General features: G+C 33.1%; 3 protein-coding genes and 1 long non-coding RNA gene across 12 annotated transcripts; 1 reads left to right on the forward strand and 3 right to left on the reverse strand.

Moving 5' to 3' along the window:
• The first annotated feature begins 17 nt into the window (after positions 1 to 17).
• On the forward strand, positions 18 to 8293 carry LOC106673439 (crossover junction endonuclease EME1). 3 transcript variants are annotated; one of them, XM_024229159.1, is made up of 11 exons: positions 18 to 199; positions 274 to 428; positions 1133 to 1407; positions 3086 to 3181; positions 3239 to 3385; positions 3445 to 3620; positions 3710 to 3796; positions 4404 to 4535; positions 6944 to 7139; positions 7198 to 7254; positions 7736 to 8293. In XM_024229159.1, the coding sequence occupies exons 2-11, from the start codon at positions 392 to 394 to the stop codon at positions 7832 to 7834; spliced, it is 1302 nt and encodes a 433-aa protein (XP_024084927.1). In that variant the 5' UTR covers positions 18 to 199; positions 274 to 391; the 3' UTR covers positions 7835 to 8293. The 3 variants fall into 3 exon arrangements, with proteins under 3 accessions (XP_024084927.1, XP_024084926.1, XP_024084928.1); XM_024229158.1 differs by lacking the exons at positions 18 to 199; positions 274 to 428 and adding an exon at positions 498 to 582; XM_024229160.1 differs by lacking the exons at positions 18 to 199; positions 274 to 428 and adding an exon at positions 785 to 1055.
• Positions 2571 to 6937, reverse strand: LOC112127758. Its single transcript, XR_002910712.1, has 2 exons — positions 6865 to 6937; positions 2571 to 2613 (listed from the first exon to the last, which is right to left on the reverse strand). It is a non-coding gene; the product is annotated as an uncharacterized LOC112127758 (long non-coding RNA).
• On the reverse strand, positions 8216 to 10908 carry LOC106673440 (neuralized-like protein 2). 7 transcript variants are annotated; one of them, XM_014405554.2, is made up of 2 exons: positions 10796 to 10908; positions 8216 to 9143 (listed from the first exon to the last, which is right to left on the reverse strand). In XM_014405554.2, exons 1-2 carry the CDS (start codon positions 10796 to 10798, stop codon positions 8322 to 8324), a joined length of 825 nt encoding a protein of 274 aa, XP_014261040.1. In that variant the 5' UTR covers positions 10799 to 10908; the 3' UTR covers positions 8216 to 8321. The 7 variants fall into 7 exon arrangements, with proteins under 7 accessions (XP_014261040.1, XP_014261045.1, XP_014261042.1 ...); XM_014405559.2 differs by having other exon boundaries at positions 8216 to 9140; positions 10404 to 10903; XM_014405556.2 differs by having other exon boundaries at positions 10404 to 10899.
• A 3588-nt stretch (positions 10909 to 14496) lies between these two features.
• Positions 14497 to 25728, reverse strand: LOC106673457 (fatty acid hydroxylase domain-containing protein 2). Its single transcript, XM_014405590.2, has 6 exons — positions 25330 to 25728; positions 25165 to 25268; positions 24646 to 24791; positions 24182 to 24363; positions 15258 to 15530; positions 14497 to 14940 (listed from the first exon to the last, which is right to left on the reverse strand). Exons 1-6 carry the CDS (start codon positions 25347 to 25349, stop codon positions 14778 to 14780), a joined length of 888 nt encoding a protein of 295 aa, XP_014261076.1. The 5' UTR covers positions 25350 to 25728; the 3' UTR covers positions 14497 to 14777.
• Positions 25729 to 27629: the final 1901 nt, after the last annotated feature.

The following is a 27629-nucleotide window of genomic DNA, read 5'->3' on the forward strand; positions in this document are numbered from 1 at the left end:
TATCTGTTACAGAACCTCCCTGTTATCGGACTGTGCTAGCGGACGACTGACAGGCGGGAAGAATTCCGAACATACGTTTCGTGCATGTGCGATAATCGATTTCGAACTTCCCTCATCGTCAGTTTGCGGTTCGACGCCGGCTTTTGATATTAATCTCTCAAGTCTTTAATTAAATGTGCCGTATTAATTAAATAACTTGGTAAAATACGAAGCCTTCTTAAAAATAATATTGCCCAATTTCGACAAATAATGAATAATATATTTATGTTCAAGACACAGGAACTACCATGCATTTTGAGCGTCTCACCTAAACGGAACCAAATACATAGTTCCCTGTTCAGAAGGCGAAAGTGCGACATACGGAGCCAGTGCAGTGATCGGAAGGGAATTAATGAAAACATGTTTTACTAAAATCCAAATTGTAACAAGTGTGTAGAAATATATAAAATAAAAAGTTTACGTAGGGGCTTCGGTTGCCGCAATGGTTTAGGCGTTGAAACAGCGCTCATCACTCTAAGGTCCTGGGACCGAATCCGCTCATGACATTTGCTTCTTCAACTCTACCAAGACCTGAGATTAAAAGTATAATTAATTAAAGTAACAACAATATTATTTTAAAAGCCGATGAAGGAAATAGTATTTGCTTAAAAAACAAATCTATGAACCGAAACCACCAGCGTTATACAGTCACAGTACGGTCAAAATCCACAAATAAACTAAATAAAGTTACTTTAAAAATAGCAAAGATGGACGAGCGACGTATTCTTTCTTCCAGGAATTTACAAAATCCGAACATTACGCGGCTGTCGAACGAAGACTTACCTTACAGCATTTTATCCGACTAGTCAGTCGTCAATTCCATCACGAAAATCGTGGGAGCAGAAGAGGATGGGCGATTTGCTTTTTGAATACGACCCATCCAAAGTTCCAAAAAATCTTTAGTCTCTTCAGTCTACCGATCTTTGACCCAAGTTGTTCAATGGTGGGACTCACCAATTTCTGACATTAAACATCACTTTATTTGAGCGATATTTCGAGACTATCGATGCCGTTTAGTTGGTTTTGTTTATTTTTTTGGTTTCGTTATCTTTGTGAGTGGCTAACTGTTTCACCAGTTTGTCTTCTGTTAAAGATTTGAAAATGGAAGAGTTGTACAATTCGCCTCTGTCTTCCCCCTTGCCTGGGGCACCGAGGAGAAAATTAATTGACGTGTGTGGTAATGCCAGCAAAGGACGAAACTTAATTCATTCCATGTCTGAAAGCGATGAGGAGGAGACAGTCAAAATCATAGAAATTCCATTATCCAACCACTCGAATGACTCGCATCAACTGCAGACCAACTCCACAAAAATTTTGAAACCAACGAATTCATCTATGTCAATAATAAAATCAACAAACAAAAAAAAGGTAAACGTGTTCACTACTTTGCACACATTTTTTAAACATGTTACCATTTGTACAAATATACATTTTGTAATGTTATACAATATTTATCAATTGTATATATCCTGAGAGGAGCCAGCAACCATTGGTGTTCTCCCAGTTTCCGAATAGTTTTTTAAGGACTATTATTAGGAAGTCCTGGGACCATCTCCGCTTCAATCGCTTACTGTGGTGTAGGGATGAATACTGCTGGACTTGGAATGGGCAAATGCATTAGGATGTAAGGATAGTTTTTCATGGGATGTGGAAAATTTGGTGTGGATTAATTTATTTACAAAGGGTATTTTGAGGTCGTTGTGAAGGGTGGTATTGGAGACATACTAGGGTTGACTCTGTTTCTGACACTTGGAAGGACCGAATTAATTGGATGTTGGTAGGTTTAGCGGTTCTATTACATATGTTCAAATCTGTTTCAGTAATGTTTTGTAGAGTGTCAGTGTTTATTGTCGACATGTTAGATTTCCGTCCAAGTAGTTTATAGAGAAGACTGAAGCATCTATTCAGTTCCTTATTTATTTATCAGTTATTTATATGTTTCGGTTCCAGGTTAAGCTTGTATCAAGATAGAACTCAACATAGCGTACACAGTTGGTTTTAGAGATAGGAATGTTGTTAAAGAATATTGTGTTAGGGGTTTTGCTTCTAAGGGTAATTGTAACATAAGTGTATTTATTATTATCCTCCAAAGTTTGCTCCATTTGACCATTTGTACATATGCCTGGACTCCTCTGAGGCGATTGCAGGATATAGATCAGAAGAAAGCACAGCTGTGTTGTCTGCAAAGGATACAAAGACAGTAGAGGGTGGAAGTTCCCCTTACGGTATTCTTTACACTCTAGGGAAGAGGATATGTGGTCTACAACACACCTGCTGAATAGTGAAATGTTGAGAGCAAAAACCAAATTGGTCTGGGTTTGCACACATTAAGCGTAAGAAAAAATCCCACATTTTATTTATATAGCTTATGGACAGGTGTGAGAGTCAGTGGAATATTGTTCCTATCCTTACCATTTTTCCAATAATTTTTTGTTTATACTGATGTAGCGATCCTGGTTGGGGGTATTTCTTATTTCAAAGATATTTCTGCCAAGCTTTTGATTTTATTTGAAATCATCTGCATTTTTTGACTATTTGTACAATTCATTGTCTTAGAACAGTGTTCCCTTCCCCCTAAAAAAAAAGAGAAAAAAGGCATTATTAGAGCATAATGAATAAGGGAATAAGGAGGGCAATTCACAATTTTAAAAGTTATTTTGCTTTTGGGTCAATAGTTGTTTGCAACTTACAAGACAGTTTCTCTTTGATGAATAATTTGAAGAGAAAAATTAAGGATTATAGAATAAAATAAAAACTATTATATTCACATATACTGATGTACACTTCTCATATAGGATTGCATAATACTTACTCACTATGAGATCTAAGGCATGATTTTGACTATTATTATGTGTTATAAGTTGAAAAATGTTAAAACATATTTAGACTTCAAAGCAACATACCCAATTACCTAATATTTACAGCATCAACTTGTAGGTAGTTAGTAGATATTATTTTTCTTGAAAGGAATGATTTTGAATTTATGTACTTTCACCCATCAGATATCATTATGATGATTCTTCTTTTTAAAAAAATTTTGTAACAGAAACTGTCTCATGAGAAAAAGATGAAAGAAAGCTCAGAAAAAAAAGCTGTATTACAAGAAGTTGAGAAGCGAATTAAGCCTGGTGAATGTTCCAAGGTGAGAAAATGTTTGTACTTTTTTTTTTCTAGTTTAAGATCATTGTGTTGTTCCCAGTTTATTACAACGATTATGAGTGAAGATCTCTTTAACTATAATTGGGGGGAAAAGGCTTATGAAATATTACAGGCAGTCCCCAGTTATAAATTGAGGGTTGGTGATATGATATTCAATGAAGCCGGAATTTCTTGGGAACGAGCAATTGTGAGTGCAATAAATTGCTTGTTTTTACTACTAATTGTTTAATGTTTTCTTGTCTTAAGCCTGGTACTCATGATGGGAAAGAAAACGTAGATCACTGTCTTATTTGCTGGCCTTGTGAACGGTTTATAGGTTCAATTAAAGAACAAACATTACTTAGTACATTCTTGAGATATAAAACGGTGTTTTCCCAACTCAGAATTTACCTTGCAGTGTTCTCTCTGGATGAATATGTAAAGTAAAGTGTTTTGTTATCATTACCGATAGTGTTAATTTTATGACATATACATTACAATGTTAAGTATTGTTTGTTTTAATTTGTTAAAGGACAATAAGTGAAGCAAATAATAAATCTAAAGATGATGATGGGTCAACATTGCGAAGAAAACAAAAATTAAATTTTGATATTAACAGGTAACTTTTCATTGTTAATTAAATTGTTCAAATTTAATTGTTATTGAGTTTTGATGTGGTTAATTATATTGCATTTTCTTAATGTATCAAACATATTCATGCTCTAATGTTCAAGATATATAAAATTTCCTACTCTATTTATTTATTTTTAACAAGGGTACTTCAACTACTAGATTATATGAACACTCGGTGTGCCAATGTTTTTGGAAAAAAAAGCCTATTTGTATGTTGTAGAACTGAGCAAACGTCTTAACTGTTGTGGCCACTGACAATGACAATTTATTTGTCTTCAATATTAAACCTAGAAAAATATTTTTATAATAGGCATGTATATTTGTTTTGGGCTACAATAAACAACTATTTATTCGATGGACACTTAAATATTTTTTCAACCAGTGTTTTATTTACATTTATTTATTTAATTTTTTTAAAGGGGATTTCAAAAGCAGAGGTATTGGTGTCCAAAGCCCATTTATTAGTATGCCGGGTAGATTTTGAAGTCCCATTGCAAATATTACGAAGCTAATACATAATTTGATATGACAATATTACACACACATATATTTATTTATTTTTATTATTATTATTATTATTTTTTTTTTTTTAGAAAAATGATTCAGAGGGCAATGGTTGAAATGGAATTGAAAACAGGTATATCAGTGATTAATGTTAATAACTATTATGATTTGGTCAGTTTGATACAACAGTTAACCAAGATAATTTCTGAACTTCCATACAGGTATATAAAATATGAGTATATAAGTATTAATTGTAATAAAAATATTGTAATATAATAATAATGAAATAAGAAAAATAATAATAAGACATATACAAAATTCTTGACATAAGTTATACGGAATAATAAAATTTAGATATTTTAATTTAAATAACAAATGACTAATTAAGCCATAGTGAAAAGGTAAACTCGTAAGGTTCACCAAAAACATGATAACATCACCAACTGAGCGTACAATGTAACAACAAAATAGGTTCACAATTTGAATTTAAATTTATTGTACTGTCAATCTAAAATATTCCATTTTTTTTCTCTTTCAAACAATTGTTTATTGAACTAAAATATTCCACATATATTTTTTAAACAATTGTTTTATTCTACAGTATATGCAGTGCGATAACATTTCTATAAAAATGGGGTACCAAATTAAAAGTGTGAGCAGAAATTACTTGATTTGCACATGAATAATTAAGATTCAATATTTGTACCCTCCTCCTTGATGCTTGTTGTTGATCCCATTCTAGAAGATTTGGAGTCCTGTGCCCTTATGTGAACTTCACCATACACTGATTCAAGTTTGTCCATCATTTGCTTTGAAGTTGTACAATTAGCTATGTATAGTAGAGGATCATCCTCTATTGAAGACATAATTAGCTTCTGAGCTTCAGTATCATCACTTCGCCATTCTTTAAGGAGGCATTGGTGCCTGACTACTGCATCCTCTTCTGACTCTGAAATACCTTTCTGAAATTCTGGTTCAGGCTCATTGCCATTTACAATATCCGTGAGATCTTTGTTCTTGAACACTAAAGACATCTGAAACTTCCAAACAGTCCAGTTTTTTTTACCTGCAAGTTTTACTATTTTTATATTATCCATTGTCTTTATTACTTCAACTTTTTCTAAATATTAAAGACTACTTTCAGTTTTTAGCTAGTAGTGTTATTTTCTAGTTAAATTTATTTAATTTTTTATTCATATGTTCACAAAATAGTCATTATCAGAACCTCATAGAGAAGGTTAAAAATTGAAGATACTTAAAAGTTATTATTTATTGGTTGATTTTTTTTTTTGTTTAATTCATTCTCATTCTTGAAAGGTCTCATCTTGTTCTTCTTGTAATACATTTGTAATTTATAATTTTAATTATTCAGAAATCATGAGATGCGGTCTGGTGTGATGTAGGTTTCAGAAAAACATTTTCTTTATCGTGCCAATGTTTCGATCTTTATTGAGATCATCTTCAGGGCCTGGGATTTACAAACATTGTTTACATTTAACAAATACATTTAGGATGTGGGTGAATTTATACAATGCAAAATATGTTTTTTATATTCAATCAAAGTATTTCTACTCACTCAATGTGTTTGTTTTCTGTGTAATATTTTAGGTTTATAATTTTAGTAAAACCTCCATTATCCGTAATGAATAATCCGTGGGGTACAAGGAAAATCGAAAACCCAGGGTAATGGAATTTATTTTTTAATGTGTTAATTTAAAGAGAATTAAGAAGACACGTGTACATATGTATATATGATTTTTATTAATATGTATCTAATAGAGTTTTGATTAAAAAAATTTCTTCAAAAATTCATATAAAAATTCCTTTAGGAACGACTTCTGTATATCGGGAAGGGTGTAATGCATAGTTCCTGAACGGCGGCATTAATATGTTCATTGTAAATATACTGGTAGGAGTTTCATAGGAACAAGATAAAGACGTGTTCCTCAAATCAGAAGTGACTTGTTGCTTCGTGAAATATATATCTGTATACATAATATACGTATACAGAGACTTGGGGACAGGATAATTGGATCCTCAGATAATCGAACCCCGGGTAATGGAGGTTTTACTGTACTATGATTACTTTTATGGTTCAGCTTCTGAAACTTTGCTTTAATTTTTATATTATTTTATTGAATTGTCTTTTGAATAAATGGCATCTTCTTACATATCGTATGCAAATCCTAATAATCGTTACAATCGATACTATTCATCGTACATGCTACTTATACATCAACTACAATTAACTGGTGTAGGTTAACCCAATAATTAGTTAAATTGTTTTAAACACTACTCAATAAAAAATTATTGCAATTCATATTTAAAATAAAAGAAAAAAACTGTTTTATTATCTAAATTTTATTATTACTTAAAGAAGAACGGGCTAGTAACAAGTATATATTTATCCCACAGATTTGTGCTCAGAAGCTCTGTCAATGAGCTATCGTGACATTGATAATCATAATAGGCTAGAATCAACCTCATCCTCCCATGTAAAAAATTTAAAAAAATTATTTTACAATCACATAAGAAAATGCAGGAATTTACCTAATATCACTTACGATTTCCCTCAATTTGATTGTTATGAAAATTGAAAAACACATCTATTAACTGAGTTGTTTTGCAGGATGATTACTAACAAAGTTGAAGACAAAATCAAGTGGCATGTGAGGGGGGAGTCAAAGGATTGTGTTAGAGTTGATAAGGACCTTAATGGTCTCCAACAACTCTGGGTGCAACAACTCAGCCAATTTAACCTTACCAACTTGGACACAGCAAAATCAATAGCTGAAGTTTATCCCTCTCCATACTCATTATTTGATGTAAAAATTTCATTTAAATTTAAAAACCATACATTGTTCACAAATGTTTGCCTTTTAGGCCTATAACTCAGTCAGTTCCGAATTGAGCAAAGAACTTCTTCTTCAAGATATTTATGTAAGTCTTTGTACTGATAATAATTTGTTTTCATTTTTCCTATCCTTCATATTGATCTTGTGTAAGTTTTGTTTATTAAGCCAAAATAGAATATCAAAGTTCCACCAACTTTTGTACCATATTTCTGCTTAATTTATTTGTTTTATAATTAACATATGTTAATTCCTAATTAAAATTACATAAAAAACAAAGAGTATCAAAATGCCACATGGTTGTCCACTTGCCTATTGTAGATCACAAGCAAGTGGCCAACCGTGTTGCAACTCCTGTAGTTTTTCTTCTTTCTTTTAAATGTAAATTAAAAACCAAACAAAAATAATAAAACGAAAAAATATTATGATTATAAAACTGAAATAAAGAAAGCACAGATATGGCACAAAAGTTGCTAACAAAGAAAAAAAAGCTGTACCAATTATAAAAGATTTACAAAACAAAACCTACACAAAAATAAATATGCTGTACTAAAAATTTGTTGTTTCAGGTTAAGAAAAGGCAAAATGCAGTTGGTAAGAGTCGTGTTGGTCCCGAATTAAGTAAAAAGCTTTATGCAATGTTCAATGAAGAAGATGGAATGTTGTAGCAAGAATTGAACCTAAATGACAAGACTTTATTTTTATATTATCTCTAAATAGGATTGAGTTCACTGTAGGATTTAGCTTATTATCTTTTGATGGTCAACATGTTTTTTGAAGTGTAAATATTTCCATTTATTGATTAAAATATTTATTGTATGATTCAGGTCATTTTGGAATACCTGTAATTCTATATTGTTGATTATTGGTTTAGGAGTTGGCCAGACAAAAAGAAATAGTGCTTTAGAACATTGTAATTATCATTGTTTTGGCTGTTTTTGAGTGCGTGATAAGAGGAATCATGAATTTGTAGTTCCAGTCACAAGTGTTGCTCGAATTTAGACAATTGCGGCTGCAACTACAAATTAGAATACAAAACATAGACAAAATCCAGTGAAGTGTTTATTCCTCATTTGGCACAACAATGTCATAAAGAAAATGGAAATAAAGAATATCACTATAATACATATATATAGTTTGTTAATTATTACAATATTAATTATACAGGATATAATCTTTTAGTATCTTCGGTAAGGGAAGATCATAAACATTGTTAACACTGAGGTTTCGAAGGATAGTCTCTCTACAAGCACTCTGAAGTGATGTCACACCGCACAATTGAACTATGCGAACTTGTTTGGTAGTTCCGTAAACATCAACTACAGCATAAAGTGGTGCATCTTTGTAAGGAATGTTAATTGTGCATGGTCCTTTGAATTCTCCATTGATGACGAAATGCATTTCAGCCAAATCACCAGCTGGGCAATTTTTCATTGGGACAAAAAAGACTCCAATCCTACTCCCTACGTCGGTTGGCAGAATATCCTTGCATTCGGTGAATAGCGGTGGTCGTAAATCGTTTCTATGAATGAGTCCACGTGGTGTGTGAACTGTTTCACTGTGGTTTGGCTTGCTATTAACATTTACAATGTAGTCAATAGGCATGGAAGGGTCGACATCAAAAACATACGCATTGTTTTTTGTAATTGCATAAATCCATGAGTTGCTCATGTTTGTCAGATCAGGGAGGGCATAACGAGGGAGGTCATTGCTCTGTGATATATTCTGTGGATCTAACTGAGTAAGGCCCAACCTCATATATCCACTCCAACCTCTTTCATTCTTTTCTATTTCTACAAGGAATATTTCACCTGGGAGGAGTGGCTCAGCACTGAAAGTAAGCCCATTTGCAAAACTCGTCTTCCTGAAAGCGACTGTGTTGTCTTCATTCAAAATTATGTTCTCACCATGAAACGGATGAAATCTGCATACGTTGCCCCTGTTCTGTGCAGCTTCCATATCAGAATATGCGTTCTGCTGAAAAGAAAAAAAATGTTCAAACATTCAAGTTTTCATTTGAAATTCTTTCAATTGTAGCTTCAACTTTTGACAATACCAAAAGAATTAATAAAAGATGTTTTTAATTTGAATGAAAGCTGCACCAATAATTGTATGCATAAGATGGCTCCAGACATGCAGGATACACCCAATACCGAGCAAGATTCGCCGAATTCCAACTAGTGTGTTTGAGTACTTGGACATTCACTTAGCAACAATATTCGGTGCTCACCTTTCTTGGCTAATTATTAGTTTTCTTGTCTGCTTCAATGTGCACAAATATTTGTGAAGCAGGCAAACTCAAAGCATCCACACATTTGGGAATCAACTGTACTGTATGTATATCCACTGAAATCATCACTTAACAAACAGTAAGTATACATTTCTATTTATTTTTCAGCAACAAACAATTCTTAACTAGTATAGACATATTAATTAAAGGACAACATAGCATTGTTTCTGTTGGTTAGGAATGGAAAAGTCTTGGAGTTCTTTGATCTGTACCAACAATTTGGAACACCTCTTCACAACCTAATAAAAATTAGAATGAGGTTTTTGATGTGTGGAAAAGGTTCAAAATAAGATGAGGCAACAGTATCTTTCACTAATTTGTGGTTGTGTTTGTAGCCACTACACAAAACAGTAATCGCAGCTGCAGCAATGAATTTCATTCGTCCATCACAATTTGTAGTAAATTGAGGTCTCGTGTGACACTTGGCAAATAGGTATTCGCTGTTTCCACACAAACTGGGTGGTTGTACAAACCCTGTATGTGTGTATACATAAGCAGTCTATTTGGAATTCCAAGACAAGCATCTCAAGACAGCAAATGTTCGGTGGCAATCAGCATTTGGTATTCGACGGATACCCCATGTCTGGAGCCGCCTTTATACAATAATTTATCATTTGTTTTAAGTAGAGTTTGAAAATTAAATAAAAAACATTCACTTAAAGATCAAATTATGTTGTGCCAATATATTTTCCCTCCTAAACATGGTCATAAGTAGCTGTACCATTCATCTGCACTAATTAGATTCATACAAGTTAGTCGACACTTAGTTTAAAATTAGTCTGAACAATGGAAATATGAATTAAATCAAAAAGTTCTTATTATCGGATAACGTTAAATGATAGGGGCATAACTAAACTGAACGATGGTGCGTCTTCAGAATCTTGCAAAACGAGCCAGGCCTGTTAATCAACAGGGTTTGGGTTGGTTCGAACATCTCGGCCACTCACCTGTTGTCGTTATTTTGTTCGCTTCAAGAAAAAAGCTTTTTATTTACATCATGCGATTTACTAAACACAGGAAAAAAAGCTCCGACATGGTCAACAAGACTGGGGCTGGGGCAGTGTCAAGTGAAGCGAAGAAACCGTTGAACCCAGGTAACCTCTTCTCACATCCAGGTTCCCGAAGATATTGAAAAAATATAATAAATATTAAATTTCAGAAAAATGTACAAAACCGTAAGGAAAAGGGCTCCAGGCCGAAGTAACTCGTCTGAAACAAATTTAGGTATGATTTATCCCAAGTGTCAAACACGGACACTTTCATGCAGCGTACTCCAGTCCATTTTAAATTAACCGTACACGTTTATTATTATTATTTTTAATATAAAATTTGGATAGACCATTTTTTATTAGACGGTTTTAGTTTAAATTAGATCAGGGTGACGTTCGCTCTTGGCCGAATGAACTATGTGCTATTGACTATTGAGCAACCACTAACGAGTAACGACTATCCACGAGGAAGGAGGTTACTCTAGATTCCTTAAGAGTTTAGTGTTTTTTTTTTTTGAGTTTTGGTCGTATGCCGTGCCATCCTCGATCTATGCCATTAAGTTTGATGTAATATTTAAAGAGATGAGGATTTCTCTTGTTCTCAGCGTGCTTTCAGTCAGCGTGTTGACGGAGTGGAAGTGCGTCTCCACTCCAACGGGTCTGGAGAAAACGTCCAACAGTTCGGTGTCCAGCTTAGTGAAGGCGATGGAAGGAGGGCCATTATGGATAAACAGCGTCTACGAGGAAGCCAAAGAGACCAAAGGTAAAATCAAATCGAGAAAAGGCGTAAATGATACCATGCCGTTGACGTTCTCCCACGAAGTTTCTCAAAAAGAAACTTCCAATCGAGACTGGAAGAGCAAAGATGACGGAAAAGTAGCAAGTGCTGTTAAGGAAACCTTTTCAAACGGGACTAAACCGCCTTTATTGAACTCAACTGCTGCTTTAAACTTGACAGATTTGGTCGTTTCTACTCCGACTGCAATCAAAAAGACTCATGTGACTCAAACTGAACCGACTATAGTTAAAAGAAAAAAGAAACCATTTTTCACCATGATAGTGGAGGACGAATTATTGAAAGATGCAGAGTCGTTTATTGAGTCGCCGACAACCGGTAGAGACTACGTCCTTCCAATTGTGCTGTTCATACTTTTATTTCCTGCTGTCATCTTCATGATTAAACTGATTTACAAACGCGGTACTGAGTTTACAGAAAGGCAGCAATATCATAGAATGTACCTCATCGATGGCATGTATAACACAAGGTAAACAAAACCGGAAGTTGCATTATTTTCTCAGTAAATATTTTTGACAATAAATAATCCATCCGAGGGATAGTTTGGACAATACTTCATTCAGTTAATGATTCGGTCGGTCGATACGTCACATTGACCATTGTTTTAACTTCAATTTAAACATTTTAAAGTCTTCAATTGGTGTAATTTATATACAAGTTTAACATTATTTAAAATAATACAGTAATGTTGATTTGTATAATTTCTTCTATTTCTTAAGTGATTCGATTAGTCTGATTGTCCAGTTTAAAATGGCATTTATACACCATTATTTTATTTACACCAAGGGAATTGGTCAAATTTCACTAATTTGTCTGACAATCCAATTCGCATGTACAAACATCCGATCTGACATCGTATAACCGCATGATATGTTTAATTTTACTACTTCTCTCAAGTGAATGTACAGTATAATGTTTTCCGTTACTTGTAATATGTTGTTACTATAGAAGAAAGATTTAATTTACTATCAGCCGCTCAGGAGTTCTCTCTGTCATAAGTGTTATTGCAAATTTCCAGTCTTCCATTTTGCTTCTTGTTCACACACTTTATATATCTTCAATGCCAAATGAACATTCTTATAAGCTGTGATATTTCTATAAAAGTGTTATCGGAGTTGATTATTGTTTCTTTAGGGACCAATAAGTACATTTACTTATGTCAATTGTTTCTTATGTTTTCATTGGGGTGATTCATTCTAACATTTAAGTCCAAGCGTTTGAAATTATTAATGAATAATGTGTAACATAAACATTTATATAAATGTATTTTTATATTGTTTATTTAATAAAACTAATTATTTTTTTAAAACTTGTTTATATTTAATTGTTGCATTACATGTGATAAATATGTTTTAGTTATTAATTGGTTGACCAATATTATTGGTGCTTAGCACTTGGTAAGTTGTAACAATAAGAGGTTCTGAGTTTGAATACCAGCATAGCCTTTGAAATTTTAATTGAGAAAAATATGAAAAAAGTAGCCCCAACAAGGGTAGTAATTATCCATATACCATCTATAAATATTCTTATAAATGGACTTAACTTATATCTTTCAAATTTTCAGTACCCACCTGTAATTGTGGAGTGAATATCTAATAAATTTTGTTTGTGTGCACCAAGCGGTGAATTTTATAATAAAAAAAAATATATTCATGCAGAAACTGGGTCACTTATTGAGTACATTGACTCACGGATTTTTTGAACTACTCAAACGCATTTCGGCAGTGTACCATCTTCAGTGAAGAACTCTCAGACCAATACCCAGTATCAACTCTAAAAAAAAGGAGTCGTGGAAAAATGATGGTTATACTCAAACCACGCATACTGTGAATCAATGCATTGATATACTCACTCCACCTTAACTTTTTTTTTTTTTAATGTATGCAGTAAATCAATTATTCTTTTCACCTAAGGTCTTGGTTGAGATAAAAAAGTCAGTGTCACGAGCGGTATTCTACGACCTTCAGCTGTATACGCCACTGCTATAACTACTTGAACTATCGTGACTTTGATCCATCGGACACCAACTCCCTATCTCAACCTACTACCTTTTGAATTTTACCTCTTGTTTGCCATTTTTCAAATTCGAGGGTTCGAATCTTCTCCATATGATAGATGTTTTCATCCCAACCAAAACCTTAGATTAACAAAATCCTTGATTAAAATGGTTAATATGGTCAATTGTGACTGGTAAACCTATATGGATTAATATGCAGTAAAAATGACACTATTGCAAAGGACAACACCACTCATTTTGATCCGTTAAAATGTATGTAATTATTTTTATTCTTTTCTCCCTTATTGTCCTTTTTTATATCATTTTATTTTTTAAAATATTTTTTATTTATTTTTTTATTTTTTTAATGAAAATTGCAATTTTGTTGTTTCAGTAATCCTATGCCTTTTTTCAAAAATGTATAAAAATATAAAGTATATGTTATTTCTTAACATTACAAAACATTTAAAAAACTATATCTTTCAAGAAAAAATTGAAAAAAACATGCTTTAACTTTACCTTTTAATTTAAAAAAATAAATATACAATGAGTGTAAGAGAAACAGAGAGAGAGAGAGAGAGAGAGAGAGAGAGAGAGAGAGAGAGAGAGAGTTTTTAAAAAGCCAGATGTCAAGGATTGACATAATTTATTCCTTGATTAATGAATAGAGATTATTTAGAAATCTTTAGAAATGATGTGTGTTGGTTTAATCTTTTTTGATACACTGGATCTTAAGTTTGTTGTTTTCAACGAGCCAGATTTCAAGATTAAAGCTCATCACAAGAGCCTCTTACAATTCATGTTGAGAGATATCGTTGTAAATCCTTCAACCTGATTAGAGCTTTAGCTTAAAATCAGGATCATTGAAAACTACAAACTGTGAGTAAGATTTAACTTTTCAAAAAAGTTTAGAAAGAAAACTGTAAAGATCTTAATAAAGGCATTTCAAAAGAACTTATCCAAATTCCAAAAGTTGACAACAATAAGTTGTTGAACGCAACAACCCTTCTTTCCCTAATCACTTAGAAATCACTTGCAACTATAAACAACTATACAAATAGAATGGGAGAAAAAAGAAAAGAAAATACAATATAACTGAAAGGGAATGACATGTAAATAACTATTTTTTCATTCTATTAAAAATAACATAAATAATAATCTAGTTGATATAATAAATAAGCGAATAAAAAAAAAAGTTTTCTAGAAAGGAACTCTACTTTCTTAAGGTTTTATTTAAAAAATATTGCAATAAAAATAAATTGTGCTTACAGTAATTATTTATAATTTAATTTTATATTTATATAAATATATATAAATTTTGTCTTATAAAGTGTAGCTAAATATGTGTTACATCTAATTTTGCATGGGATTCAGTTTATACCCTTCAAACCGCATACATAACAGTACATCACAATTTTTAATCACATAATGTTTGGTGCAATGACCATTCCTCATGGGCTATCAGTTCAAATACAAATATAAAAATCTTATAACTTTGAAGTTTCTTATTTATATGTTATATTATATATGTGTGTATATGCTATTCCTCTTTTCTATAGAGAGGATCATCTGGAAATATTTCCCTAGGGGGCCTTAATGTCAAGAATGTCTGATGGCGCTTGTAATGAGGTGATGCCCTAAATGTGAGGTCCGTTCCATGTAGCCAGTCAAGAATCCCAAGAACTCCGTAGCATTGGTTAAATCTACATCAAAAATTAAAATTAATTGAAAATGGTAATTGAAATAATTTGTTTGATAAAAATCATACTGCATTGAAAAACAATTTTTTTAAATATTTTAGCGGGATAACATTCATAATTTATAATTGCTTTATTTAAAACTTAACATTGTAGTGATGCTACTTTGTATATAAATACACTTTAAACAGTTGAGGTGAATTAATCTTATCTAACGATTAATTAAAATTAATCTGAATTAATTCAAACAACATTAATCAATAATAAAAACTGGTTTGTTAATGTGCATTCTATCTATTGATAAAGTCTAATGGTTTACTTACTTTAGGTGATGGAAATCATGGCTTTCTGGGGATGGAAAAAATGGCCAGTGGTACCCAGAGTGGGAATTAAGAGTGTTGATGATAGCAAGAGAAAACCAAATATATGCAACAAATATATGAGAACCAAGTAAGAGGACACCGATGAAAGGAGGTACAAGGTTTGAAAATATGTGCTCAATCGGATGAGCATAAATAGCAGTCACTGCAACAGGTGCTGTCCACTCATGATGTTTCTTATGTATGTATTTATAAAGAAATTTGCTATGCAGCAGCCTGTAAAAATTAAAATTAAATAATAATATAGATTATGATTCAATTTTAAAGTAATACATTTGTCTAAGTAAAAAGTTTAGTATAAATAAATTTCTGCATATTTCTAAAAACAACTTTTTAAGTTTTAAGTTGCTCGTTGTTGTTTGTTAGTGAAGCGTCTTATCTCTTGCTCTCTGAACCCGGCTATTCTATACAATAAGTAGTAGATTGTATCTCAACTTATTTTCTTAACTCTGTGTTTTACAACCATTTTTGTCCATACTTTTTATTTTTTATTTTCTATAACTTAATACTAATAGCCATTAAATTATTGTTTTGATAGTGGCCAAAATTTATGAGAGGGTTTTCCCTCTCATACTAACAAAATGTCAATTGGTCGCCCCCAAAATCTGGATCTAAAATCTGAACTTACACCCCAGAAAGATAATGTATTCCAATATTTTTGAAAACATTGATGAAAAGAGTAGTAAGATTGTAGTTTCCAATGTGAATAAAAACAAAAGGTTATTAACTGAACTACCTAATTCATATTCTAAAATTTCTTATATGACTAAAACTGATTTAATGGCTCATAGAGAAGTTGAAAAAATTGACAGCAGAGACAAGCACCTGAGTGAAAATTGTTTTAGTACAGATGATAAAGGTCTGTATTTTGTTTTTGTTGAAGGAACAACAGATAATGTGGGTAGGGCTCATCCTATGTTACTTGGAAAGTGGTTGTTCCAAAACAATAACATGTTAAATAATAATGATATTCTGGACATTCGCTCTACAGGTAAAAATCGTATAAAATGTGTCCTCCTAAATGTGTTCACTGTTCAGCTAATCACATAGCTAATGGCAGACTGCCCAGTATATATTCAGGTTTACAATGAAAATAAAAAGAAATATTCTGCATTTTCCTATGCCTCGGCTGTTTCAATAAATTATAGACCTTTGCAAGCGACCAATAAGAAAAGTGATGCCCCTAACAGTTCACTATCTCTCTCTGAATATCCTCCATTGGAAGAAGACCGCTCTTCCGACCGAGCTCCTATCGAAAAATGCTTGTTAAGAAGCCTCGAACCTCCTCTACCTCTCTTCCCAGCCTATTTCTACATCTCCATGGACACCAACCCTCCTACAAACCCTATCACCTATAACCCTTACGCTGTCTCCTAGTCCGAAAAGTATATTGATACACTTAACAAATTATTAAAGTATATAAATTATAAATAATAACCCAAATATGACTGAAACACAAATAGTTGATCAGATTGGCTCAGTGCTGTATAATATTGTCAAGATTAACAAAGATATAGTGGACGCTTTAAAAGCCAAATACCAAAACACCATGGAGTTAGGTTAATGATAAACTCTCCTCAAATGACTAATTTTTATTCCTTCCACAAAAACTACTCTCATTTCTCCTTTTCTTTTTGTGCTAAATATTTAACGCTTCTATCTATTCATTATATCCGTCTTCCTATTATCCTTCCACACTTATTTCTTCCCCTTAATATTATTCTTTAATGGCTCTACCCTCGATGCACATACTGCAGTGGAATGTAAGATCCCTACAAGCAAATAAACAGAAACGACATTTTGTTGCTAGATAACAACATTCATATCGCTCTTCTATCTGAGACCTGGTGCAACCCCGTTCTACAATTATCGTTTTGCGGATACGATTTCATACGTGTCGATCGTTATGATGGTTACAATGGCTGTGGTATTTTAATAAAACAGTCGTTCAATTATCAAATCCTACATTTCACTCATAATTTTAACCATAGTCTTCAAATATGTGCAATTACGCTCAAAATCAACCAATCCCTTGTGACTTTTGCCTCTCTTTATGCTAAACCTTAACTTAGCTCCCGATGATTGGTTTTCCTTAATCTCACAACTCCCCACTCCCTTTCTTCTGGGTGGCGATTTCAATGTGCACCACATTGTTTTCGGATCCTCCTATACCGACTGCACAGGTAGAAATTTCTTGGAATTTATTAATGATAGTTACCTGTGCTTTCTCAATGATGGATCTCCTACCTTCATCGTAACCCTTCCATTCCCGATCTTTCTGTCACCTCCCCATCCCTCACTCACTATTGCTCTTGGAGGGTACTAGATCATGCTCTTGGCTCTGATCATCTTTGTATTTTAATCAATTATACTACAGGATGCGATGCTGAGGGGCATTTACCGCCTTTCCGTGAGGGTTGGATAGCATCCAAAGCCAACTGGGACCTATGTAGAAGCTCAATAAGTAATCTGCTTCTTACGAATGAGCCTTGAAATTATTCTGATTTTATTCAGTTATTGAACCAGGCAGCTACTACTAGCGCGTTCCCTTACCAGCATACAGCGACCAATTTAAAATGTCAAGAAAACGCGGCACTCCCAAATATGGTGGGATGAGGAATGAAAGCCGTCTAAAATATTCCATTTATAAAAATAATCCCAATTGGTCCAATAGAGGTAAAAAGAGCTTCAGCCAAATGCACAAGGATATTCAAAGAAAAAAAAAAATAGCTGGCGCCAGTTTTGTGAATCCCTCAACAGAGAAACGCCAACATCCTTAGTTTGGAGAAAAATCAGAGCGCTATCAGGTATTAAACTCAGTTCTAGTAATATTACTAACTTAGACTGGGTTGATGAATTTGCTAACTGTCACCCCTCCCATGGTTCCCCAATTCATTCCTCCATTGAATCTTGCTTCTGCTGAGCTCACAAATATGGGTCAACATTTCACGGCTATGGAACTGGAAACGGCAATCAAATCCAGTAAAAAGTTGTTCCTAGTCAAGATGGTATACAATACAGCATGCTTAAAGAATTGCCTCGATCTGCCCATACAAAACTGCTTAACATCATTAATAATACTTGTATAAACGATATTAAGGTTCCAGAATGGACCACCCAAATAATTAGACCAATTCTTAAGCCTGGAAAACCATCTGATTCAGCCAACTCACATAGACCAGTCGCTTTATCTTCAGTAGTTGCCAAAACGTTTGAAAGAATGATAAAAGCTTGCCTAGAATGGAGGCTTGAAACAAATTATAATCTTCCAGTCATCCAGCATGGCTTCAGCAAGGGCCACAACACCTTTGACGTCCTCAGTTCTTTTATGTCTGATATATAGAAGAACTCCCAAAATTATTATGTGCTAGCGGCCTTCCTTGACTTATCTAGCGCTTTTGACAGTGTCAATATCATTACTTTGATCAACAAAATGAGGGACATCAAAGTTCCTATGCGGATCATTATGGCCGTCAAAAACTTGCTTACTAATAGAAGAATAATAGTCAGATATTGCGATAAAACTATTGGCCCATTGATGGTCTGTAATGGGCTTCCCCAACGAGCAGTATTAAGTCCTACTCTTTTCTCTATTTATACGTCTTCACTTAATCAACAATTCCATCCAAATATTAAAACTCTTCAATTTGCAGACGATATCACCGTATACTGCTTCCATTGTAACTTGAATCAGGCTATAGAACAGATGACTGAAGCAATGACCTCTCTAAATGAATGGATTTTTAACCATGCTTTAACCTATCTGAATCTAACAGCTCTGTAACTGTTTTCTCTCGCAAACGTACAACTCCTTTAGCAGATAATATAAACTTATGTCCTTATAACTTCAAAATTGTGGACAAGTTGAAGCTCCTTGGCATCATGTTTGACCGTAAGCTACTATGGAGAGATCACATCAATTACCAGGTTGATGTTTGCGAAAAATTCATAAATATAATCAGGTGTGTTACTAAAGTTCGCTATGGCTCACACCCTAGCATTGCACTACTTCTCTATAGAGCACTGGTACTTTCAAGACTGGATTTTGGATCATTATTGCATGGAGATGCTGCTAATTTGGCTAAATTAGACAAAATCCAGTATAAATCCCTCAGAGTGTGCTTGGGAGCTATGAGATCCACGCCAATTAACGCTCTTCAAGTGGAAGCTAAGGAGATGCCTCTCACCCATCGTACGTTCCTGGTCACAGGTAGATTTTTATCCTCTCGAATACTAATCGAAAACCATCCTATTGTCCTCCACATCCGCCAACTTGCCTCCAATACCAGCAATTTCTGGCAGAATAAGAAATCCCCCTTGCTATCTACTCTTTTTTTGAAACTTTCCCACTTGATTATCTCTCCCCCAACCCTGTATTCCACTGGGCATATGAGGTGCCTTATGTCCTAAGGGCAGATGTCCAGGGGGAATTAAACCGTCTCGAATCTGAGGGCATTGTAGAAAAAACAAATTATAGCCAATGGGCCTCACCCACAGTATGCGTCCCAAAAATGGATGGTAGGGTTGTCCTTTGTGTGGATCTAAAAGTAACATTAAATCCATTTGTAAAGGTAGATCAGTATCCTATACCGAGGACAGAAGATATCTTCAACAAATTTGTCAATTGTAAATATTTCTATAAATTAGATTTGTCAAATGCATGTATTTGCAACTAGAGGTGGAAGAGGAGAGTAAACATCTTCTAACCATAAACACTCAATGGGGGCTTTATCGGTATAAGCGATTGGTGTTTGGTGTTGCGTCAGCTCCAGCGATTTTTCAAATGGTGATGGATTGTTTGTTGAAGGACATAGAGTCATGCGGTGCCTACCTGGATGATATTTTACTAGGAGGGAAGGATGAATAAAGTTGTCATCAAACATTAAATAAAGTTTTGTCCAAGTTAGAGGAAAATAATGTTAAGAAAAGCGAATTCCTAGTCAAGTCAGTTGACTTTTTGGGATTTCAGCTTTCTGGTGCAGGTAGATGTCATTGAAATGAGGGCAGGTGTGCTTGAACCATTGCACAACCTACTTAGGAAAGATGTTGCCTGGTCAGGGTCCCTGGAGTGTGAAAAAGCCTTTCAACATTCCAAAGAGCGATTAGCTGAAAGGACACTGTTAGTGCCTTTTGACCCGTCTAAGCCCGTCGTGTTGACAGTAGATGCCAGTTCCTATGGAGTTGGTGCAGTGTTAAGCCACATTGTTGATGGTTCTGAACAACCCATCTTTTTTGAGTCTGCATCACTTACCACAGCAGAATGGAACTAAAGTCAATTATACCATGAGGCACTTGCTATCATATTTGGGGTCACCAAATATCATAAATATCTTTTTGGCAGATTTTTTACAATTGTCAGTGACCATGAGCCACTAAAGTCTATTTTCTCTGAAACAAAGAAAATTCCACCAAATGCACCAGCTAGAATTGTTAGATGGTGTATTATTTTGTCAGCTTACCAATATAGATTCGTCTAGAAAAGAAGGGAAATCTATACCCCAAACAGATATTATGTCTCGTTTACCATTAAAACAAGTTGCCCTGATTTAGATGTCGCAAATTTCATTTATATGTCCACACCTTTAATTCCGTTTACTGAAATAAAAAGTCCTAGTTTATCCGATCCTATCTTAAAGTCAGTTAGTGAATGTCTAAAGTCTTCTTGGTCGAATTGTCTCGTCAGTCAGAACTTTTTGCATTTTAAGGTCCATAATTTGCTAACTATGAGTGAGGGTTGTCTATTTCTAGGAAATAAAATCGTCATATCTAAGAGCTTGTGGATGAAGGTTTTGACCATGTTACACCATAGCCATGCTGGCATTGTAAGATCAAATGAGTTGGCTAGATCTTATGTGGCCAAACATGGATGAACAGATTGAAAAATTTGTTGGGTTGTGCAAAATTTGTCAGGCAACTCAAAATAATAGCAATGAGGTGAGAAAACCTTGGCCTACATCTACATCTTGTTGGGAGAGAGTGCACATTGATTTTTTTGAGTTCTTGAGTTAAAAGGTCTGAAATTTTTTGTCATTGTCGATTCATTCTCGAAATAGATTGAATGCTTTCACGTTAGTTCGTCAAAAGTCAGTGTCATTATTGAAAAATTAAATGAGGTGTTTTCTAGTTTTATGTACCCAAAAGTCATAATCTCTGACAATGGTCCACCATTCAACTCTAGTGAGATTTTATCGTTTTGCCATCAGCGTCAAATTAGGTTACGGCATAGTGCACCATACAATCCACAATCAAATGGATTAGCTGAATGTGGTTAAAAAAAAAGTTACTGATTAAGTCCTTCATGTCCCACAGGCCAGCGATATCGTCTATTCAAGATCGTTTGTTTGATTTATTGTCATTGTATCACTATATACCATCAAGGCGTTTCACGAATTTCACTTATGTTTAGATTCAATCCTAGAACACCCATGTCTGTGCTAAATCCAAAAGAAGTCAGATTTCAGCTTGGAAACAATAAAAATGTTAGTAGGCATCAGTTAAAAGTTCCTTTTTTTAATGTCAGTGAACAAGTTATGGTAAGGAATATTAACTTTAAGGGTTTTGTCAAGTGGGTTCCAGCGTTGGTCTGCAACAAATTGGAAACATGATGTATTTAGTAAAAACAAATGGAGTAGTTAGAAAAGTACATGTAATAGATTTGAAGAGAAGAGTATGTTCTTTTAATGATGTCCCACAACGCAACTGGTCGTCGGAAGCAATCTGTAATCCAATGATAAGTCCTAGTATCCTTAAGAGTCCTAAACAAGATATTGATCAAACTGTAATCTCTACAAATTCTCCCAGTCTGTCTCATATCCCCAGTCCTAACACAGTCCCACATACTCCACTAAGGAGTATGTATAATTTGAGAACAAACATTAAACCACCTAAGAGGTTTTCTCGTTGTCAGTTAAAATAGTAGTATTGTATATTGTATAGTAGTATTATATTGTGTATTGTAAATTGTATAACTATGTTTATATGTATAAATAATATTGTATATATTTATTATAAAATATTGTTTTTTATACTATGGGGAGGGCGGTGTTGTGTTCTGCTCCACCAGATAATCATTGTACTAAGTCGAGTCGCGCTGGTCTTAGAGATGTATGTGTCTATGTATGTAACTATGTCTTATGTTAGTGTTCGACAGCAGTCTATAGTCAATAAAGTCTAAGTCATTTTCTTGTCGATTTATATTCGGTTTTACCTTAGTCAGTCCATACGAGACAACAGATGCCAGATAAGGCCATGACCCCAAAGTTCAGATTTTATAAAAAATTTCAAATTAAAATACCAGCTAGAGCAGTCTGGGAGAATGTGATCCTGATTAATGATGCCTACATCTAGAATACAGATGAGTCTAAGAGCAAGTATGGGTCAGAAGCTGCTATCTAAGGAAATAAACCAAAGACTTGAAGTTATACAAGCTTTGGGCAATATACCATCATCTTTCAAGCAGAGACAGTGTTTATTAACATTATGCCAAGGAAATAAAAAGGCTAGGAACTATTAACAAAACAATAGCCATCTACTTGGATAGTCAGGCAGCACTAAAAGCCAATGGTAACTACCTTATTGGTAATAAAGTCCAGAGCCATTGGGAGTATGTGAGAGCTCTATAGACATTGAGAATAACAACAAAATTACCCTTCACTGGGTATTAGAGCAGAGGGACAAGAAGAGGCTCATAAAATGGCAAAGGAAAGTTCAATTAGGACTACTATTGGCCCTGAACTCTTTTGTGGCATACCAAACTACCAAAAATGTAGATCCATCAAGCAATGGATTAAGAATCGGTCCTCAATTCAATGAGAATGTATTCCAGAACAGAGGCATACGAATAAGTTCATAAAAGGAACATCTCCAAAAAATTAATGGCAGAACTACCAATTTAGAGCATGGTTGGAATAGAATGATAGTTGGCCTGTGACTCTAGATGCACATGTATACATTCAGAGCAGCAGAAACAAGCCTGTGCAGTTTAAGCGAGGAAGAAGAAGAAACAGTGGAATATGTTTTCTGTTGGTGCAAAGACCTAAGCAAGCTGAGATTCTACTGGAAAAGGCCAGAACTGAACCATGGGAGTCCTTAACAAAGCTTTGGAATCTGGTAAAAAGTTTTAAGCTTATATTATAGAGAGAATATTTAGGAGATTACACAATAGTTCAATGCTGGTTATAAAGAGACTAACTGCTTTTTAATCTTTAACCTTTATTATGTTATATGTTGTATATATGTTAACTTTTATTATATGATTAATGATTGACCTTTTCCAGAGACCAATCTAAATTTAACTGCAATTATTAATAAGGAGATCAGAGGTTATTGATGGTGTGAATCTAAATTGTATTCGGGTTAAATTTAAACTCACAAGAATATACAGACTTAGTAAAGTGAAGTTTAACGTTATTTTTATTATAGGTAAACAATTATCAAATTCTTTCTAGCTACAGCCCTTCTTTATTTTATCTGTCTTTCCACTATGATGTGGGACATCACCTTTGACTTCAAAAAGAGATCAAATATTAATTGTAATAAAACTTTGAAAACAGTAAAATACAATTATTTACATGATGACAAATTGATGGAATTTGAATTGGCCAACAATTAAAACCAGTGTACGTCACACAAGATAAAGAAAAAGTATTACAAATTTACTTGACACAGTGAAAATATCACCTATTGATAACTGTTGGGGTGATTAAACTATGCTATAGAGTGTGACTAATACTTCAGTTTCAATGTTATGCATTTTTATATATTTATATAGAAGTTATTTATCAAAATCACAATTCCTAAAAGACAAACATGAAAACCAGTTGAATTGTTTTCTTCAATTTCATTACTAATAATGTAAAATGGCATACCTGTGAGAATAGTAAAAAAATATTTCCTCTATAATTACGCAAAAAGTGATTTCTACAATGGCCATATGGAATGTGGGCAGTTCCCTCAATGGATGTATTCCTCTCCATTCCATAATCTTATAACTGAGCAATGTAACAGGCAAACCAACCACTGTTTGATTGAACAACACTTGAATAATTACCTGAAAGAAAAACCAATAAGTGGATTTGTTTTAGTGAAGATTTGTAATGTTGTATACAGGAGGAAATTTTATTACTTATTAGTGTCATTTGCAACTGTAGATATTTTTGAACATAGAAAACTAAAATTGTAAACAAATAGTTATTGGTAATAAGAGAAAAACTTTTAAATTATATCAGAGAACTTCACATTATAAAATTTGCAAAAAAACATAGTACGTAGTAGTAGTTCTTTACAAATAAAATAAAATGTGTTTAGTCTAAGATTATTCAAAGTTAAAAACCTTGATGAGTCGTTCTCTGTTAACAGGTTCATTCATTCCTGGTTGTATTTTGTATCTCCGCAGCATGGCTGGTTTGTCAATCAAGTCCAGGACGGTGTACACCGCCCCAATCAGCCAATACACTACAAAAGTCTGGAGCAACGTACCTATAGAACAAAAAATTTTAATGCTTAGCATTAAAATAGCAAAATTATGTTGCATTATTTAAGCAAATAAATAAATGAAAATTTAGATAGGAATTTCCACTCATTAATAAATAACAAACAGGAAATTTTAAAATTAACTTCTTCAATGTTTTAAATACTTAAAAATCTAACAATAAAAGTTTTAATATCCAAAAAATTATGGATAAAATTCAGGTTTATTCAAAATTTCATGAAAGAGTTAATGTATTTACAAAGAACTGGATATGAATAAAGTCAAATAAAAAATATTATGAAAATACAGTCCTTTCTTAAAAGTTTTAGTTATGATACATAATGATTTGGACTATAAATGAGGTATACTTGTATAAATTACCGTAAACCCAGTATGTGTAAGGATCTTCTCCTGCAATATCTAATATTTTTTCCCATCCTGATTGCCAGAAATTTCCAGAGGCACCCCAGATCTCTTGAAGTTGCCTGCAACATTCAAAGAAAAGCTTAAAAATGTAATTAATAGAAATATTTCTTTTCAATTCACCTTACTGCATGTAATGTCATATTGTTTGTGGACTTTTTATACGGGTATATCAGAAAACATTTACAATGGTCAGTTAGATAAAAATGAAAGTCATGGCACTCAAATCAGATAACATCACAAAAATTGTAGATTAGACATTTTTTCTGTTCTCTTCCTCTCTTTATGCTTTAAAATCTATCTTGTTTGTTCAACACAGGGCAACACAATGATTTAATCCCACTTGTTTATTACTCCCCTCTTCTTTTCTTTAACTCCAATGTTGACCTTGGTAGCAGTTATATGGTACCCTACTCCTGGTTGATCTAAGTTCTTAAGATTCACATTTTCGACACTAGCCATTTTTGTACCCATCTGCATCCCTGCCAAGATTAAGCGAGACCCCCATACTTGCCATTCTAGCAGCCAACAAACAGCGACTAATAATTAGTCAATTATTGCCACAGATCTTATCTCTCTCTAAATATATTTACTCAAGGACAAAAAAGAAAAAAAATTGTGTTTTTATTTTAATTTCAAACTATATAACTGTATATATTTTTATCATTAGATTAATTACAACATACTTATTTTAATGGAAACCAATTAAATGAGAGGAAAAATTCGTGAGTTTTAATAAAAATTATTTAATTATGATGGTTTCAAAGAAAATTCAACAAAACACCAAAAAACTGTTTTAATCATCAGCAAAACTAGGTAAAAAAAATTATTAGTTAAATTTTAATCGAATTAAATGATTTTCCTGTGTTTTGGTGAATTTTCTTTTAGTAATACAAATAGAAATATATTTGTCAAAAAACATTTTCCTAATAGGGCTTGGGCCATTTTGAAAAATATAAAATAATTAAATAACAAAAAGATTACAAAACATAATGCAAGAAATAATAATTAATAAACAAAATTTGTATGATATTAACTTAGTTGAATATTAAGGAAGGAGGGACGTAGGTATAAAGTAAAAGTATAAAAGAGAAGAAAAAGAGTATAACCACAAGATCACGTTGAGTTTTTGATCAAATCAAGGATGGTTTGCAAGCTTTACACCTGAAAGCTCAAAGGGGGTGGGCCAACCTTATATGGCATGGATGGGAATTCCAGAGATGTGCCCCAGCACTCTAAATGAAACATTCTGGTTCTATGATAGAAGTTTTTTATAATATTTAAACTACGGTAAGAATTAAAATTGAATTTTATGGATAAGTATGATGAGCAGAATTTATTTTTAATTTTAAACAATCGTAATTAATTATTTTTTATTAAAACTCATAATTTCTAATCTTGTTTAATTTGGTTTACATTAAAATAAGTATTTAATAAGTTTAATTAATATAACAATAAAAATATATAATTTGCAATAAACAAAATATGATTGTCCTTTTTCTTTCTTTGAGTATATATCATTATTTTAATATAAATAAAATAAATAAATATGTACATACGCAACAATAGTAACTCGAAAGATTGTAAACACGATGATGCCTGGCATGATGAGATAAAGTGCGCTGGTGATGAATGAGAGAAGGACATAAGGCAAATCATCCAAGTTGTTTACGGTTTTGGTTTTATGTTTTTTCTCATTTCCTAAGTAGTCCATGGCCTTTTAAACAGACTCAGGACTTTATTTTTAAGTTAAAATTAAATATACTGTGCTACTAACTTATTTTGGTTACTTTATCAGTTTTAAACTGAGAAATATTGCTAAAGAATTGTAAAGATTCCAAATGTAGATGGCTAAATGTTTTATTTTCAAAATTTTAATAAAACAATTCTAAAAACTGTCTTGCTAAGTATAGATTATCTTCTATACTGGCTTATTGGGTTCTGGTTAAGTGAAACTATTTTTTTATTCATGGGCCTACTTATTGATTGTTATTGACACTTTTTTTATATCAACTGTCTCTATGAAAATACTAGAGGGTATCCACAATACACATTTATTTATTTTTGAAAAAAAAGCAATACCTAGTTAATATGAATGAATACTTTAGGTAGATTTCCACTTTTTTTCATTTACTAAAATCATTAATTTTTATAAATCATGAAGGGCTGTCAATAATGAAGTATTTTAGAAAAACACTTTTTTTATTTTATTTATTTGCTGATGTTTCAACCTCTATTTGGACCATCTTCAGGGCCTGGGTAAATTACAATGCAATACAGATGTAAATACAAATTTTGAACCAAATATTTCATACTCACGTAAAGTGTGGTGCTATCCTTGTGATGGTTTTGTGTAAAATTGTTGTGAAACGTGAATGAACTATTTGTCTATATTCCACATTATTGAGTAATTCAAAGATTGA

The sequence above is a fragment of the Cimex lectularius genome, unplaced genomic scaffold (genome assembly GCF_000648675.2).
Source record: "Cimex lectularius strain Harlan isolate CLEC.00 unplaced genomic scaffold, Clec_2.1 scaffold365, whole genome shotgun sequence".
NCBI classification, from domain to species: Eukaryota; Metazoa; Arthropoda; class Insecta; order Hemiptera; family Cimicidae; genus Cimex; species Cimex lectularius.

Coding starts and splice junctions, on each gene's coding strand:
- LOC106673457 (XM_014405590.2), bottom strand. CDS start 25,349: ATGACATTACATGCAGTAAG. Junction 24,792..25,164: donor TTACACATACTGGGTTTACG/GTAATTTATACA, acceptor TTTGTTCTATAG/GTACGTTGCTCCAGACTTTT. Junction 15,531..24,181: donor TTTTTTTACTATTCTCACAG/GTATGCCATTTT, acceptor TAATTTTTACAG/GCTGCTGCATAGCAAATTTC.
- LOC106673440 (XM_014405552.2), bottom strand. CDS start 10,390: ATGTTCGAACCAACCCAAACCCTGTTGATTAACAGGCCTGGCTCGTTT. Junction 9,144..10,312: donor TGAAGACGCACCATCGTTCA/GTTTAGTTATGC, acceptor TTTTCTTTTCAG/CAGAACGCATATTCTGATAT.
- LOC106673439 (XM_024229158.1), top strand. CDS start 540: ATGACATTTGCTTCTTCAACTCTACCAAGACCTGAGATTAAAA. Junction 1,408..3,085: donor AATCAACAAACAAAAAAAAG/GTAAACGTGTTC, acceptor ATTTTGTAACAG/AAACTGTCTCATGAGAAAAA. Junction 7,255..7,735: donor TTCTTCTTCAAGATATTTAT/GTAAGTCTTTGT, acceptor TTGTTGTTTCAG/GTTAAGAAAAGGCAAAATGC.